At 39.0% G+C, this 17,047-nt stretch overlaps 1 protein-coding gene across 1 annotated transcript in view; it reads left to right on the forward strand.

The window, feature by feature from the left end:
* Nucleotides 1–313: 313 nt before the first annotated feature.
* The window catches only part of LOC133074640 (catenin alpha-2), a 244,239-nt gene continuing 227,505 nt past the window's right edge, over nt 314–17,047 (forward strand). The window contains exon 1 of the mRNA XM_061168566.1: nt 314–388. Coding sequence (XP_061024549.1) covers nt 356–388 — 33 coding nt within the window. The 5' untranslated portion in view covers nt 314–355. The remainder of the gene's footprint in view (nt 389–17,047) is intronic.

Raw genomic sequence — 17,047 nt, forward strand, 5'->3', positions numbered from 1 at the left:
AATAACAAAACACCCTTGTGTTTACTTAATCGCTGAATGTCTGGAGAAGGGAAGAAAACATAGATTTGCATGGAGTTGAATATGGACATACGTGTAACCATCTTGAGAATGTATTGATTTCATCAATTTTTACTCCAGAGAAAATCAACTTTAGAGACCAAGTTGTATTAGTTGTGTATTGAAGAGAATCATTTTTAAAAAATGGCTTGAACTCTACAGCTCAAGTGTGTTTCTGAATCTTTTTAACCTTTAATGTCACTAACATTGAATTTTTCTAAATCAGAAATTATTTCTCTTTTCTTAATAGACTGGAAGAAAAGAAAAAGGAGATCCTCTAAACATTGCAATTGATAAGATGACCAAGAAAACAAGGGATCTAAGGAGACAGGTACTGTTTTTGTTTTTATTTTAGGTTCATGGTACTTAGTGGTGGTTTCTGAGAATGTCCTTTGTCAGGCTGCTGTGTTAGAGCTGATGTTCAGCTCGCTATTCTTTATAACATCTACATATACACAGAAACCTTTCATCAACAACTTAGAGTCTGCTGAACAGAGAGAGATGTGACAGCTGCAAAGGGTGTGGTGATGAAAATAATCCCTGAGGTGAGGGAAGGTGGGGGAGAGCCCTCTCACTGGCCAGACAATCTTCCCAGGTGAAGAGGTGATGCATTCTCTGCCTTCTTCATCTGGTTTTCAGTTTTTCAGACCCAGGTGTGTAAAGAACTAGCCTCTGATTTCTGCTGGGTCTTAACTTAAACTCCCAAGGCAATCAGTGAATAAACAAGAATGCCAATGGTTAATGAGAAACACAACTCTTAATCTGATGGGCTAATTAAGGTCTCTGACCCAGTGTATTTCGTCAGGGATATAAATCTAGGGGAAAATTTGCTTATCAGATGGTTGTTTGGGAAGCACGGAACCAAAGCAAGGAAAGGCAGTTGGATGATTTAAATGGCTAATGGCATCATTTGTCTGAAGGGTCCATGTTAGGGGAGGGGTGAGAAATTTCTAGTCAGGGCCCCTTTTCATCTTGAAATTGCTACATGAACACTAGTACATGTTGTCTATAAGACAGTAAGTCTTATTTTATATGTTGCCGTGGTGAGCTCCACTGAATTCTGTCTCTTCTCTAGAAGAGACAATACCATCCATTAAGTTCCCAAAGAATTCCTTCATGATTTCTGCCTGAGAGGCATCCTGTCTCCTGCTGGTAGCTTGTGCATATATCCATCTCATTAAGTGTTGATTGTGTTGGTCATCTGGAACCAACCACAGCCCTGGGGTAACACCTGCTTTACTTTCTCCATCTGGAAAAGCTGGACTGGCAGGGATGCATCATCTAACACTCAGTCCTGCAGTTTGTCAAGTACAGACAAGATTAGCAAGGTGCCTGGGCAAGAATAGCCAAGGAGCATCTTAAAAAATGGTTTGAATGAGAGGAAAACACCACTTCACATCACTGCTGGGGAGCTTCTGAGCTCTCTTCAGGATGTCACCAGAAGGTACAGACACACTTGAGCTAATGTCCTCTAGAAGATACCACAATTAGTTCTGGGATATGAAGACTCTAGTTTGCCCAGCTAACAAGCCCTTTTGGGGAAAGCATTTTCTTTTTATTTTACCTTGAAAAAAGGGAGAATAAAACATTGCCTTCTTAGGCATTATTAGGTAATACACAAAGAGCTGTATGGCCAGGTCTGCTTCTCCTTGCCCTCTTAGACAATCTTTCCATACAAAGCCCCCATCTGATATGAAATGATACTGCTAGTAGGAATTGGGCTTGGGGTTGGTGGAAAACAGTGAATCAGGTGTCTGGAGCTCAGGGTTTTACTTCCAGCTCTGCCACTAAACTGGCTGTACGGCTGTGGCTCCTTCATCTCTTGGTCTCCTTCTCCTATTTGTAAAAGTAAGAAGCCAAACTCGGTCTGTAAGCTATCTTTGAATGAGTCCATTTATTTCCTCTGCCAGAGGTCCTAATGCCAGATAACTGCTGGTTTTAAAAGCAGTGGGAAGGCATCAGGCATCTCCTCCAAGGTTTGCCTTTGGCTAGATTGTCAACGAGGCAAAATCCATGAAACGAGTCTTTCCTCCCCCTCTAGGTCTTAGTAGAGACCATTCTTTTACATGCTGGAGCCAATACTCTAAGTTCTCTGCATTCATGGACCTATCATAGGAATTTTTTTCTCTCATTAGGAAGGAATGGATAAAGTAGTTTTCACCTTGGTGTTACAATTATCAATAAAGTGTCGACTCTTTTAGCTGCGGACAGTGGTAAAATTTGAAGGTGGATTCATCGTGGAATTGTAAATGCTTTGGTGACAAGATTCCTGGGGAGCTTCTTTTAGGGTGACAGTAAAAGGAATATGTCATCCCCTCAAATCATTCCATGTATAAGATTTTTTTTTTTCTGCTCACCTTTCCCAAAGATTGAGAGGAATAAGAGTAAAAGAGAGTTGTTTTATGATATTCAGATCCAACAGTTATGGCATAATTTCACACCACATCCCTGAATTTGGTTCAAACATCCTTCTCTTCCCCAGTATGCCTTTCTAGAACTAAGGCGGTCCTCATCTGTCAGTTCCATCCCTACCTATATGTTGGAATATTTTAATCTTTTTTTTTCCCATCTCTTTTGTTTCTCCATGTACACCTGTACTGGTACAAAAGCTTCTCTGAGCTAAACAGAAGCTACCTAGCATTTCTGCAGATGGAACATGCAAGGAGTCTGATTAGCTTGGCTCAGGTGGATCTTCAGTTTAGATTTAGGTAGCTAGTTAATTGGATTAAAAAAGTTTTATCTGAGTTTCTGATAGCAGCTATGTGGTGGCCCAGTGAATGCTAGTGGTCCAAATAAATGAAAAACGGAAACACTTTCTGTTCCTTCAATTACAGACAGGCCTTTGTTAGAAAAGATTCAAAACGAAAACCCTCAGCTATCTGGCTCCACTTCCCTGTACACCTATATTTCTTTATACAATATTTAGAGAAATTAAATCACATAGGGAAAAAAGCTGAAATCAAAGAAAAATATTTCTAGTGACTTTCATAAGTTCCCACCCTTTCCATTTTCTCCCTCTTCCTCATAGCCCTAAGGTTGGGCAGTGTCCTTCAGAAGGTGACCCTGGAGTCTTGCAAAGTTGTAGTCACCAAATTAAAAAATAAAGTCAATTATGATTATTATTTTGAACTTGCCTAATGAAAGTGGACTTAAATTTGTAAACACGTGAAAAAAAAAATCAAGAAATTGAATAAAAAAGATTTCTGTTTAAGTAGAATTTTGAACCAAGTAGAAGTCCCTTTTTTTCAGGCAGTATGTCCCAAGGAACTGGGGAGTCATAAATTGTGAAAAAGTTTGCAGGAACCCAAGGGCGTTATTTCAACTGATTGGCATGGATCCATCTTGCCAATTAAACCCATGAGAGTGGGCAGTGGTAGAACAGAATCCTTTTAAGAGTATTTTGTTTGGAATTAAAAATGGATTTAGGGGAACATAACTGCCAGCTTTAAGCATTATGTTTTAATTTTAGAGCTGTGGGCACAGTATGCCCCATGTCTGAGCTACTGTCACTGCTGTGATTCTGGAATCAGCCCATTATAAGAAAAAAAGCTTTTGGCCGAGTCCCTGCCTGAGTACCTAGTAGCCCACGCGGTCTATCCATCCCTTAGAGAGGGCCCAGTTGGTGTCTGCCAGCTGCTCCTCGATGTCCTCCTTCTATGTGCCACCTGTGAACTATTCTAGGCATGGTCTCGATTTTCCTTAAGCTTACAGTGATGCTGGTTTACCCTGATTATTATTTTGGTCCCTGCATTAGTCTTTTCTTTCCCCCAAGTTGATAAGCAAATCAGGGCCCAGATGCTTTCCTATGAGAAGCTAATAAATAGTAATCATAACATGTTAGTGTGTTGCTAAACTTAGCAACTCTCTCTCATTCCCCAAACCAATCAATGGACTAATTCTTATTCCTTCACCCTTAATAGCCATCGTAATAATTCCAGCAATGAGATTCAGTGTGTCAACTTGACAAAAGTGTCAATTTTGCTAGCACAATCAAAACATTTTCAAAAGACAACAAAACCATGTATAGAATGCTTTTACATTGGGATGCATACTTAATAGAATGGATTATATAGCAAAGGATTACAAACAAACAAGCAAAACATGTCACTGGGTGGCACATTAAAAGCTGATTTACCAAGATCCTGCCTCCAGATAGGACTACAGAAAAAGCTTCCAAGATTAGTAAGAAATAATTACAGCCGAAGATTCCTCAGCTGTCCCCTTTGTGACCCAATTCCGTACATAAGAACTGTGGCTAAAGGTGGATAGTCATCAGCGAGACCTTGTAAAATCACTGTCCACAAAATGCAAACTAAAAAATAGCTGACATATATTGAGTCCTTACAATGTGCCAGGCACTGTTCTAAATTCTCTCTACAAATGGACCCATTTAATCCTCATGCCAGCTCTGTGAGATAGAAAAGATGGTTACCATGTCCATTTTACAGATGGGGACATGAAGCCAAGTAATGCACCCACGGCCATGCAAAGTATGGATTCATGGAGGTCCCAGCCCAGGCTGTCCGGCTGTGGGGTCTTGGCTCATAACCCTTCCCCATCCTGCCAATCCATAGAACCAGTGGATACAGTTAGGTCACCCATATACTAATCTCCTTTGGGGGAGGCAGTTGGGGAAGAAGGAGGGTTCATGTAATATAGAGAGGTGCTTTGTGGTTTTCAACAGCACCTTTACCACCATGGGGTTGGGGATGGGTGACATGTATGTCCTTCAGACAGAAAAAACATCTGTGGTGCATGTCAAAAATAGGGTTCTTGTTTATGGTAGGATATCATCTCTCAGGTCTCCAGCTGTTATGGTTCACTGGAACCTCTTTTTAAAAAGTGCTATTATGTTTAGGTAGCTGGCTTCTCAAAGCATGAATTATAGACTTTCCAAAACATTTAGAGAAAAAAGGGAATTTTAAAGCATTCAATTCTTTTTCTCACATCTGCTGATGGGGCCAATTATTTTTAGATTCATTGTAAGAAAACATTTTGAAATCATTTATTTCCAGACTTGAAGCTGCTTTCCTCATAAGGATATGAAGCTATCTATATGGCTACAATTTAAAAATTATGAAATAACATATCAATTTCCTCCAAATGTTAAGGTTTGTGTTCTTCACATTGAAAACCTATGTCAGAGCTAACAATCCCTGGTCAGATTACCCCTAGGTCAGATTGCCGTGCTGCTGTAGAAATGTAGAGACCAGAAAATTATCTTAGAGCAATTGGGGTTTAAAATACAGAACATAAGCAACTCTGGGACAGCTGAACACAAATGTCATCAGAAACACCAAAATCAGAATCAAAAAGGCCAGAAGGAGAAGAGCAGAGGTAGAAGAGAGCTCAAAAACACTCTGAAAGGCGATCTTTGGACAAGCCCCCTGATCACGGTTGTATATTCAAGCTATCTCTACCTTAGGAAATTCCTGTTACAGCAGTCCTGAATGTCAGGCCACCACATACTTATTTATCTCCTGGAAAACACTCATTAGGCCAAGTTCAAGGGACATGATTTTATCCTTGCAAATAGTTCTTAAAATATCACTATCAGCAAGCCCTTTCCTTACAAAGACACTATTCAAATCATGGAGTAGTTTAATTGATTCCTGTGAGCCAGCATGTGGTCGATGGTTCACACATGAACACAAGCTTGTGGAGGATGCCAAGCTTGACCTCTCTCTCACTAGTGAGTCTAGATCACAGAAGGAGTCCAGTAGCTTGATCAATATTGATTAATCAAATAACACGCTGTACTAAGCAGAGGGATCTGTAACACATGTATGAATAGGAAACCGCTCAATTAAGTGGAAGCTTCAGCTACCGACTTGTTCTCTTCTGCTGATTTCTCCAGTCCCCAGAATTCAAGGAAAAGTGGGATGGGGAAGGATACATAGCAATGTCTGAGTCTCAAGAGAATGTCTGAGACATTCAAGAGAATGTCTGCTTTTGGTCCTGTCCCTGACACCTCCTGTCCTAGGCAATGAGAATGCCACATAGAATCTTGATCCTGACACTGGAAGATCCAATATAGGATTATAAAAAAAATTCTATCATATTTTCCAGGATGAAACTCCTAAGCAGGAAAATTTGGAAGATTTTCAAAGATGATGATTCAAACAACAAGGATTTTTTTTTTTTTTGAATGTCCTTTCAGCTTACCCAAACATTTCAGAACATCCATCCTAAGTGCAATCATTTAGTTCAGCTGATTCCACCTCCTATCAGTGTTTCGAGTGCATTCCTTCCTCTCCACTGCCATTGGCACTGCTTAATTGCTTTTCACGAAAAGGATGGCCACAGCCTCATAACCAGTGCCTTGATCCCAGGCTCCCTGCCTTCAGCTCACTGTAGTTCCAGCAGTCTCTTAGACCAGTATTCGCACATCTTCATGACTTTGCACTTGATGTTACTTCTGCCTGGAATGACCCCTTTCCCTCCTTTTAATTTTTTTCTTCCAGGAAAATTAACAATTTTTCCAAATGTCCTCCCTCCCTCCTTTTTTTTTTTTTCCTTTTAGGAAAATTCACAATTTTTCCTACAAGGCTTAGCTTAAATGTCACCTTATCATCACAACTGTATCCAATTTTTATAAACAGGGTTTATTCAGTAGGCTCCTAAAGCATTTTAAAATAGCTCTAGTATGACACTTTTTGCAGTAGATTTAAGTTGTTTATGTGTTTTTGCTTGTGCCCGTGTCCTGATGTTCTTTGTTTCCTCAAGGCATATCTTAGCGCCCAAAATAAAGTAAGCTGCTACCACACAGGTGTTGAAAGGATGAAGAATCCTCTGTATGCAGCTATCCCACCCCAAAATATCCCAATCATCAACTTCCCTCTGTTCTAAACTCTCATGTCTTTGCTTCTGTTGTTTTAAGAACAAGATTTGTTAGCTTAAAAAGTCCATTTTTACTGTGATAATAACAGCTTTTTCCATTTTAAGAGAGAGCTTCTATGCTTTAACCCAGATGTCTCCTCTTGCTGGGCTGGCTTTAGAAAAGTCAGCTTAAGAACCTGCCAAAATGCAGATACAGGTATCCCCCACTTTCTGAAAGTCCATTTTATGTCATTTTGCTTTTATGAAATACCTACATTAGTTCCTGTTTTTGCTAACTGAAAGAAATCTGGAGGATTTTTGCTTTTACAAAAAAAAAAAAAAAAAAAAAAAAAAAGGTAAAACGCAACATCTGTCCAGCATTTTGCAGCCAGCTCTTATACAGGCCGTGGGCACCACGAGTAGCAAGAGTGGCGCCACCAAGCTCCTTCTCCGGGAACTACACTCAACATCTCAGCATTCAGCTGCCATAGCTTTGAACTTTGTTTATAAGCATCTGTGTTTTATCTTGGTTTATTTTCTGAATCCATTGGCAAGATGCATCATAAGGTAGTTGCTTCTTCGGTTTACAGCATTTCGGCTTGCAAAAGGTTACATAGGAATGCTCTACTTTCGGATAGCGGGAGAAACCTGTATATGGCTCCATCTTGAGAGATTCTGATTTCAGGTACAGATGGTGGTAACTTAAACTCTGTATCATGATAAGCTTTCTAGGTAATTGTGATGTTCTGGCAGGTTTGAATTCCACTGCCTTTGTTTCTGATGGTGGGAACTTTTAGATCTCATTACAGTCCTTTGGAAGATTTACTTGAGGATTCCAGAAGCCCTCCAAGTTCTCGCCAATCCATTTGGCATCTTCTAGACCTCACCACTTCACAGATACAATACCTGTTTCGAGGGAGGGAGAATCCAAGCTTGAGCCTCTTCTCCCCATGGGCCAAGATTAGAAATGGATGGTCTACTTGTTCACTGTGCTGTGTTGAAGGGCTTGGCAAGATCTGTGCTTTCTGGGGCAGGGCCAAGCGGAGGTGAAGGGGAATGAGGCAGTAGCCTATGGCACATAATTTTAGGGAGAACCAAAAAACTGAGTAATCAAGATAAATAATATTTTCTGCAGTATTTAAAAAAATTGAAATTAATGCAAAAAAATTCATGATGAGCATCTTATCAACATTGTAAATAAAGACAGGATCAGTAGCAAGGCAGTGCTGAGCTATATTGAAGCCTGAAGCAAAAGAAAAACCCAGGAATACTGATCCTCTTTTTATTTACAGCATTGCTGTTTTGTTTATGATGGGTGACTCTCCTTAGTCTTGGCTCTGCTCCAGAGCTTCTATCTCTTAATGTCTTTACTGCACCTGCTATATGAGAGAGTTTACCCCCAAAGTCTCAATGTCAGGCAGTTTTCTTTTTTCTCCTACATTAGTGGCAAAAGGGCTGACTTTTAAATTTTGTGATGAGATGACACCTTGGACTCCAGATTTGAAGACCTATTTGAATTGTGGTGTATTTTAGGTTGTCTTGCTCCAAATGCATTTCTTTCTGATGTTTATCACAGTGATAAGAGCTTTTTTATGGCACTCTGAAGTGCTTCAGAGAAAATGGAGAGCATTTTAATACTGCTGATTTACTCTTTCAGGTCTACAGTAATTTCCTTACTGCCTCATTATAAGGCTTGGCTTAATTTACTCTACACATAATGTTTACTGATGCACATATGGTGCCACATTTCAGGAAACTGTACCCAGAACAGGTATTTTTGTCAGGCTGGAGCATGGAAAATTTCCTTCATATACAGAAAAAAAGGTAAGAAATTTAATCATCTCAACAAAGAATGTCCTCCAACAAGAAGGAGAAAAATCGCACCCATCTTTAACTTCAGAAAGTAGGATACAGTCTCTCATTTTTTTTTATTGGAGTATAGTTGCTTTACAATATTGTGTTAGTTTATACTGTATGGCAAAGTGAATCAGCTATATGTATAGATGTATCCCCTCATGTTTGGATTTCCTTCTCATTTAGGTCACCACAGATCATTGAGTAGAGTTCCCTGTGCTATACAGTAGCTTCTCTTTACTTATCTATTTTATACATAGTATCAATTGTGTATATATGTCAATCCCAATCTCCCAATTCATCCCACCCCCCCCTTTCCCCCTTGGTATCCATATGTTTGTTCTCTACGTCGTCCGTGTCTCTATTTCTGCTTTGTAAATAAGGTCGTCTATACCAATTTTTTCAGATTCCACATATATGTGTTAATATACGATGGATACAGTCTGTTTAAATGCTTATTTTAAAAGCTGAATGATGATTATATGATTATATGTGTATAAAGATTTACAGTTACCCCTAAAATCAGAGGGGGGATAGGAGTAGGGGGAAAGGAGAGGTAGGAAAAGAAAGGAACAATATCTTCTGAGCTTATTTCTCAACCAGCTTTGAAAAAAGAGAGATGGATTCAGTGGTCCTGGACTCATAGACTCTTAGAAGTAGAAGGGACCTCTAAGGTCTTTTCTCAGGGCAAAAGGTCTTTCTTCAGCATCCTTACCACCTGCAACAGCCTCTGCTTTAGATATGGGAGCTTATCCCTTTACCCAGCATCTGGTACCATTACTGGGCAATTTTAGTAGCTAGGAAATTGAGTTAAGATCAGTGATTTTGTAATTATCAACCATTGATGTTGGTTTTGTGCTGCAAAACTGATTTTTTTTCTACTTTGTCTAAGTTTAAGGCCCAGATAAAAGCTTCAGTAAAGAACTCTATTTAAAGTTTCAAAGACCTACAAATAGTGATTATTATTGCATATGAATTCATGGCTTCACAACCACTTGGCTTGCCTTTCCATAACTCTGAATGCTAAGAGTGGTTAGGCTTAGGAACCGAGCAGCTGCTGCTGTCTTGTCATTGAAAGCTGAAATAGCCAACTCTCTTAATCATCTGATCCATTGTTCCTATTTGTATTTGGTTATGTATGAAGGTCAAAAAAGCAAAGCTGAAACCCACTGAAACTGTTGGACATTTGCTTAACAAGTGTCCATTCTCTCCTTGACACTTTATCTACAATTTGATTCTACAATCTATTATTATCAAAATATTTTATTTTTACAGAGTTGCATTTTGAAGCTATGACAGTGAAATTACATTTATTACTGATATAAAACTGGTAAGTTAGTGAACCCAAGTGGGCTGATTCTGAAGCCTGTCCTTTTAATGACTGTAGTTGTTAAAGTTGATACACTTTGGTCTTAGTTTTTATTAAAATTCCATTAATGGGAAGACTATAAGGTAAATATCAATTAATAATGTCTTGAGATCCTCAATAATAATCAAAATAATAGCCTTCCTCTTTAATATCATCCTTTTTTTTTCTTCCTTAAATCATCCATATCTGTGGCAAGCCCCTTGCAAGACACTGAGCCATGAATGAGATTTTGATAATTATTTTCCTAATTAATCACAGGGGAAAAAAGTAAAGGACTTTCATTTTAGCTGGAGTGGGGGATAGCTGATTAAATGCAAATCGAGAGACTAGCTGACCTGCCTGGTATATTCAGTAAGAAAGAGATGAATGGATTGTGCCCCAGTGTTCTAGGGTTAGAGAGAAACCATTTGTCTTGAGAGCTTTGGTGATAAGAGGGGATTTTCCATCTGATCCAACCATAAGTGCTTGTCAGAAGTTTGGGTGAATAACCAATCTCAGTACCTCCTCTCTCATTTCACAATTTCTTGGTTTTTCATGAGTACATCAATCCTGTTAACTCGTAAGGGCAGTACTTCTATACCTTTATTTGATTCCTTCAATTTCAGTGAAGATCAAGCTGCCTTTAAGTAGCTGCAGTCGGATTTGCAGCTGCATGAAGGGGGTGACAGAGAAGTTGAAGAGTACCTTTGGTCAAGGCGAGCTGGGAGGTCCATGCAGGTAAACATGGGCGAGGGAGGGCTCAGAGTCACAGGGGCAGGAAGAAGGCAGCACTAATGAACCATGCCAACTGAGCAGATTTCCCTCAGCCTCTCCTTTGAAATCTGAAAGCTTAGATCAATGTGACCCTGAGGCTGTAGCCATAGATGCCATAATAACCAGGTGAAAGTAGATCACTTGTGACTTTCATTGTGTCTGTAAATTACCATAACAACCAGCTTGTCTGTTGCTCTTTGGGTGCATTCTCTGTGTATTTGTCCAGGCTGTGGAAGTACTCTCAATATGTTTGCCAAATTAGGAGGAAATATCAGGATTTGGACTCCAGTCCAGGTCAGAACACCTACTGATGTAATGAGCAGGCTGGGCAACCCAACCAGATACCCTCCTAGTCCACAGAATTTTTAGGAAAAGTCAACAATTCCTGCTTTTACAGCTAACCATTCCTCTGTTCTTTGCCTCAAAGTGTCTGCTAGAAACGGAATTTCTTAGACACCATTGAAATAACCTATGTTTTCTAGCAGAACATGAGGCAAAGAGAATAAAAGTCAACTTGGTCAAGCAAAGCAGTCAGACTGGCCCCTTGGGGACTCTTGAGGCCATTTCTAGCCTCCTTATTTCTCTTCTTAAGCAGGTAACTGCTGGGTACTGCAGATGCTCAGTTCTAAGTAAAAAGTGGGTGAATGGAGCTTGAAATAGCCAAGGATTTGCAGTACTAGTGAAGCAACAGAGTGACATGGACAGAGTGATAGGGTTGCGAGACTTAAAATCCATGGATGAAACCACATAAAACAGGTGCCTGCAAACCTGTGGCCCAAATCTGGCCTTCTGCCTGTTTAGGTAAAGAAGTTGTATTGTCAGTTTTTGTTCTCTAATGGCAGAGTTGAGTAGTTGTGGCAGAGACCAAATGGCTGCAAAGACTAAATTATGTATTGTCTGGCCTTTTATAGGAAAAGTAGGGCAACCCATGCTCTAGAAGTAAAAGTCTGCTTGAGATGAAACAAATATGGTGTAAGAGTCCAGATCTCCTGAAAAACTGAAAGACCTGAAGTCTGACTGTCTCCTGCCTTTCCCTTAAACAGTGATAGCATCAGTCATGTTATAGGATTTCCACAAGCTTAGAAATGTGGAGTAATCATTAGGGCTCTGTCTGAAATGAAGCCCCTCTAGGGAAAAATTCAGCAGCTGTTGGAAACGCTGTGCAATAGTTAAAGACAGGAAGTGAAGAAGTATAATGTACGATGGCAGAGCTCAGGAGAGAGAAGTTAGCTCAGAGGTACACGATTATCTATAACTGGATTAGAGCAGGACAGCATGGGTGAAAGGCTTTCTCTTTTAGAAAATGTGATGGGCTCTTTGATGACGACAAATGGTCAGAAGTTTTAGAGGTTCATTTACAAGTGACATCTGTACCAACAGTAAGTGCTCATCATCCATCTTCCCTTACCCAACAGCATCTTATCCCCCCAAGTTTCCCATCCTGCTCAAGTGAACTGAAGTGTCACTCATCTGATACCTGGAGTGGGAACTGGTAAGTTTTGCGTGGGATCCTCCCAGAGGCTCTTGTATTTACACTGGGGATTCTTCTGAGACCCACAGGACTAGTGTTGTAATGTGGAATGGCCAGAAATATGGAAGTATGGGGCCAGATGATTCTATCTGGTACAAATCCTGCCACACTGTGGCAGGTGTCTAGAACTGACCCCACTAGAAAGAAATACAGTTTTAGAGAGTTGTTCTCCTCTGTATCTTGCTCTTAATACACTTTTTATAGGCTTCTACTGTTAGCCTTCTATAAAACCATCCATTCAATGATTATCTCTCTCAATTGCCAATTCAGTTGGTGCGGGGGGCATCAAATCTTTCTTTGAGCAATATTTCATAAAATTCCTAAGAGTCCTTGCTAGAGTTAACTTATCTGATACAACTCTTGACTCTCTCACATTGGATTCAAGCAGCTTATGCCCATTCAATACCAGTTAATCAATGGCAGATAATAAATACTCAGAATGAAATATCCAGCTATCTAAACTTAGATCCTCCTTTGTGGTAAGCAATGCCTGAGGGGATATAGTGCTGGGGGTAAATGGTTGACTAGGTGTGGGAGTGAAGGATGGAAAAAAAGATCATCTTTGTCCAATTGGGATTTGTGAATTTGAACAGCCAGATTCATAAACACATAGACCTTAAGTAAAATAGCACTATTCTTGGGACCAGAAGACCTGACTCTGGTATTTTCTATGTGTAACTAGTGGACCCTCCCTTTCCTCGTCTATCAGGATATAACAAAGAAAATGATGCTCGCCCTGCAAACCACATCTGTCACCCTTAGCATGACATTATAAATAAGGTCAAATGAAATAATGTGTAGGAAATTTCTCTGCAAGCTATAAAAGTGAACATGCACAGGATTAATATTAAGGGCAATAAGCAGCCGGAAACTGAGTAGAACTTCCAAATACACAGAATAATCGGTCTGCTTTTCAGTGTGGGTTAAGGGCTCTGAACAAGTTGTTATACTAGAAATATCTTTTCCACCTTCACCTATGCTACCTAAAATTCCACCCTTTTGAAATACCAAACCTTCCAGGCTAACAAACTGCATATTTGAAAGTATGTCTGTTCTGATGGAGAGGAGGAGAAATCCTGGGAGAACCTTTCTAAGTGAGAAAAAGTCTTTAGTAATATGATGTGAAGGAAATTAACAAATTTGGACTCTTTTAGGGTGTTCCCTAGGCCAGCCTCCAATACACTGAATAGGAGGAACTCATGCTTGCCTCTAAGCAGCGTTTATGAAACCAGTCAAGTATATGTGGTTAAGCTGATCACTGTAGCTTTATTAGTAATTGGGAATTGAGATAATAGAGGAATTTTTAGCAATGAGTGAGAGTAGATGATTTGTCTTATTTTTCTTTGTGTCCCTGGTCAAACATAGTGCTTGGTACACCCAGAACTCTTCAAATGCTAGTAGAAGGAATGAATGAGTGAACACCAACTACTGAGTAGAGGCAGTGGAATAAAGAAAGAGATAAAGCATATTTTTTCCTCTCTGTGAATTTCTTACCACTCTTATAATAAGGTCCCTGCCTCCTTTGAGCTAATTGCATTATTACCTACCTCATTTCATTTTTGTGCATTTACTCTTATTTGTTTTCTTTGGTCTAACATTTAAATCTCTTTAATACTAATGTGGCATTTGTGTAGATTTTTCTTTATGGATCCTTTTTTTCCCCCTGTGAGATCAGAAAAAGATGTTGAAATGCACAACTGAAGACAGATTATTAAGGGGCCTTTATTACCTTTACAAGAATGAACAACTAGAATCAAGAATGTGTGATGGGGAAAGGGTAGTTTCTTCAATAAATTGTTAGGAAAACTGGATATCCACATACAGAATAATAAAATGGGACTCCTGTCTTACACCATATACAAAAATCAACTCAAAATTGATTAAAGACTTGAACATAAGACCTGAAACCATAAAATTCCTAGAAGAAAACATAGGGGATAAGCTCCTTGGAAGTGGTCTTTGCAATGAGTTTTTGGATTTGACACCCAAAGCAAAGGCAACAAAAGCAAAAACAAACAAACAAACAATCAAAAACAAGTGGACTACATCAAACTAAAACCTTCTGTACAGCAAAGGAAACCATCAACAAAATGAAAAGGAAACTTATGGAATGGTAGAAAATATTTGCAAATCATATATCTGATGAGGGGTTAATAACAAAAATATCCAAAGAACTCATACAACTCAACAGCAAGAAAAGAAACAATCCCATTAAAAATGGACAGAGGACCCAAATAGTCATTTCTCCAAAGAGATATACAAATGGCCAACAGGTACATGCTCAACATAGCTAATCATCAGGGAAATGCAAATCGAAACCACAATGAGATATCACCTCATACCCGTTACGATGGCCAGAGATAACAAGTGTTGGTGAGGATGTGGAGGAAAGAGAACCCTTGTGCACTGTTGGTGGGAGTATAAATTGGTGCAACCACTGTGGAAAACAGTATGGAGATTCCTCAAAAAAGTAAAAATAGAACTACCATATGATCTGCTCCTCCCCTTCTGGATATATATCCAAAAGAAATGAGAACAGAATATCAAAGAAATATCTGAACTCCCATGTCCATACAACGTTATTGACAATAGTCAAGATATGGAAGCAATCTAAGTGTCCATCAACAGATGAATGGATAAAGAAGGTGTGAGATATATATAAAATACACAGACACACACACACACACACACACACACACACACACACACACGAAATGGAATATTATTCAACCATGAGAAAGAAGGAAATTCTGCCATTTGTGAATATATATGAGCCTTGAGGGCATTATGCTAAGTTACATAAGCCAAACTGAGAAAGGCAGATACTGCATGGTATCACTTATATGTGGAATCTTAAAGAAAAAAGTCAAACTCATAAATATGGAAAATAGAAAAGTGGTTGCAAGGGGCTGGAGAATGGGAGAATGGGGAGAGGTTGGTAAACAGGTACAAACTTTAACCTATGAGATGAATAAGGTCTGAGAGTCTCATGTAAATAATAAAGTGACTATAGTTAATAACACTGTACTGTAAAATTGAAATTTTCTAAGAGAGTAGAACTTAAAGTTCTGACCAAAAAAAAAAAGATATGCGAGGTGATGGATATGTTAATTAACTAGATGGGAGGAATCCTTTCACAATGTATATATATCAAATCACCACGATGTACTCTTTAAATATCTTACAATTTTATTTTAATCTCAATTTTATCTCAATAAAACTGAAATTAGAGAAAGAATGAATGTCTACCCATTAAAAAGATTTGCAGAGATGTCCTTTCATTGGTTAGATTAAAATTGGGCATACAGCCTTCAAAGTCTCATCCAAGTTTAAGCTTCTCTGATTCTCGTTGGCTGGGGAGAGCCATTTTTTCTTGAACTGTCTTTTTCAGAGAACTGTTTCATATTCATCAAATGGTTGCAGATTTTTAAACTTTGTGCAAAACATTTTTGCAGTATCTATTTGAAAGTGGCTCAATACACATCATACCTTCCTCATGTCCCACCTCATTGGCAGACCATTTTGGTCATTTTTGAGACAGTTTACTCTTCTTCTTGAGTTTGTGAGTTAAACTCTATCCTTTAATCACTCTGTCCTCTTATGAAATAAGAAAGTGAATTGTTAGAATAGTTGTGATCCATCAACTGTATTTCTTTTGGTTTGCTGAAGAAAATGTAGTTGTTTACATTGATGAATAGCCCTAATTGTGTAAAATAGACTGGTAGTGCTGAGCTAATACCTTTAAATGTCTTGTCTTAGGCAATTAATATTCCCTTGTCACACATACATTTAAACAGTTGGACAAAAGCCTTGTGTTCTTGACTCCTGTCAGACTTAATGAATGATTTTGTCAAGTCATTCCTTTCTGCCCTGGTTGATTGATAGCTAAATTTTGGTCTTCTAGCTTATGTAAAAAGTGTTAACTATGCCTTTCAGCTTGTAGGCAAGGGCATTTAAACCATTCTAATAGTCAATTTGCAGAGGAATTACATTGCCTGTTTACTGGAGGGGTCAAAAATTGTGCCCCTATTCATCAGAGACACAAATCACAGGGCTCATGAGCTAATGAAGGCAGTATTTATGAGTCCCTGCACTTGCTGGATGATACCAAGTTCAAGGTGTTCCTGGTCCTGGCTGCTTAGGACTCTGGCTCTCAATTTTGGATGTGCCTTTGCTCATGGACTATGTAATAGATAGATTATATTTAGGATGAATATGATTTGATCCTAAAACTCTTAAGAATGAGAAAAAAACTAGAATGCTAGATTGTCACAGTACTAACCTTCATCTGCACCTTTCAAAGATATCTCTATAATAATGCAGATCCCTTCTAACCTCTGTCACCACCTGGCTTATAGATTTTCATACATACCATAATTACTATCTGAAAGCAGGGGAAGTGGATCCCAATCATTTCTGGGAGGACTGTCACTTCTGTTGACTTGAGCCTTTGTTGAGAATCTGACAATTTACTGTTTTAAAACACTTTGACCAATAAGTTTTAATAAGATAGTTACATAAAAGCAAGTATGACACATGGACATGTTTTTGCAGTAGACATGTCTTGACCCATGAGTCCTCCATTTTTTTTTCTTTATAGACTCATAAAGCTCCAGGAAGTCACAGAGTCTCATAGTGAGTATACAGGAGGTCCCTTTCAGCTC

The sequence above is a fragment of the Eubalaena glacialis genome, chromosome 14 (assembly GCF_028564815.1).
Source record: "Eubalaena glacialis isolate mEubGla1 chromosome 14, mEubGla1.1.hap2.+ XY, whole genome shotgun sequence".
Classification (NCBI taxonomy): Eukaryota; Metazoa; Chordata; class Mammalia; order Artiodactyla; family Balaenidae; genus Eubalaena; species Eubalaena glacialis.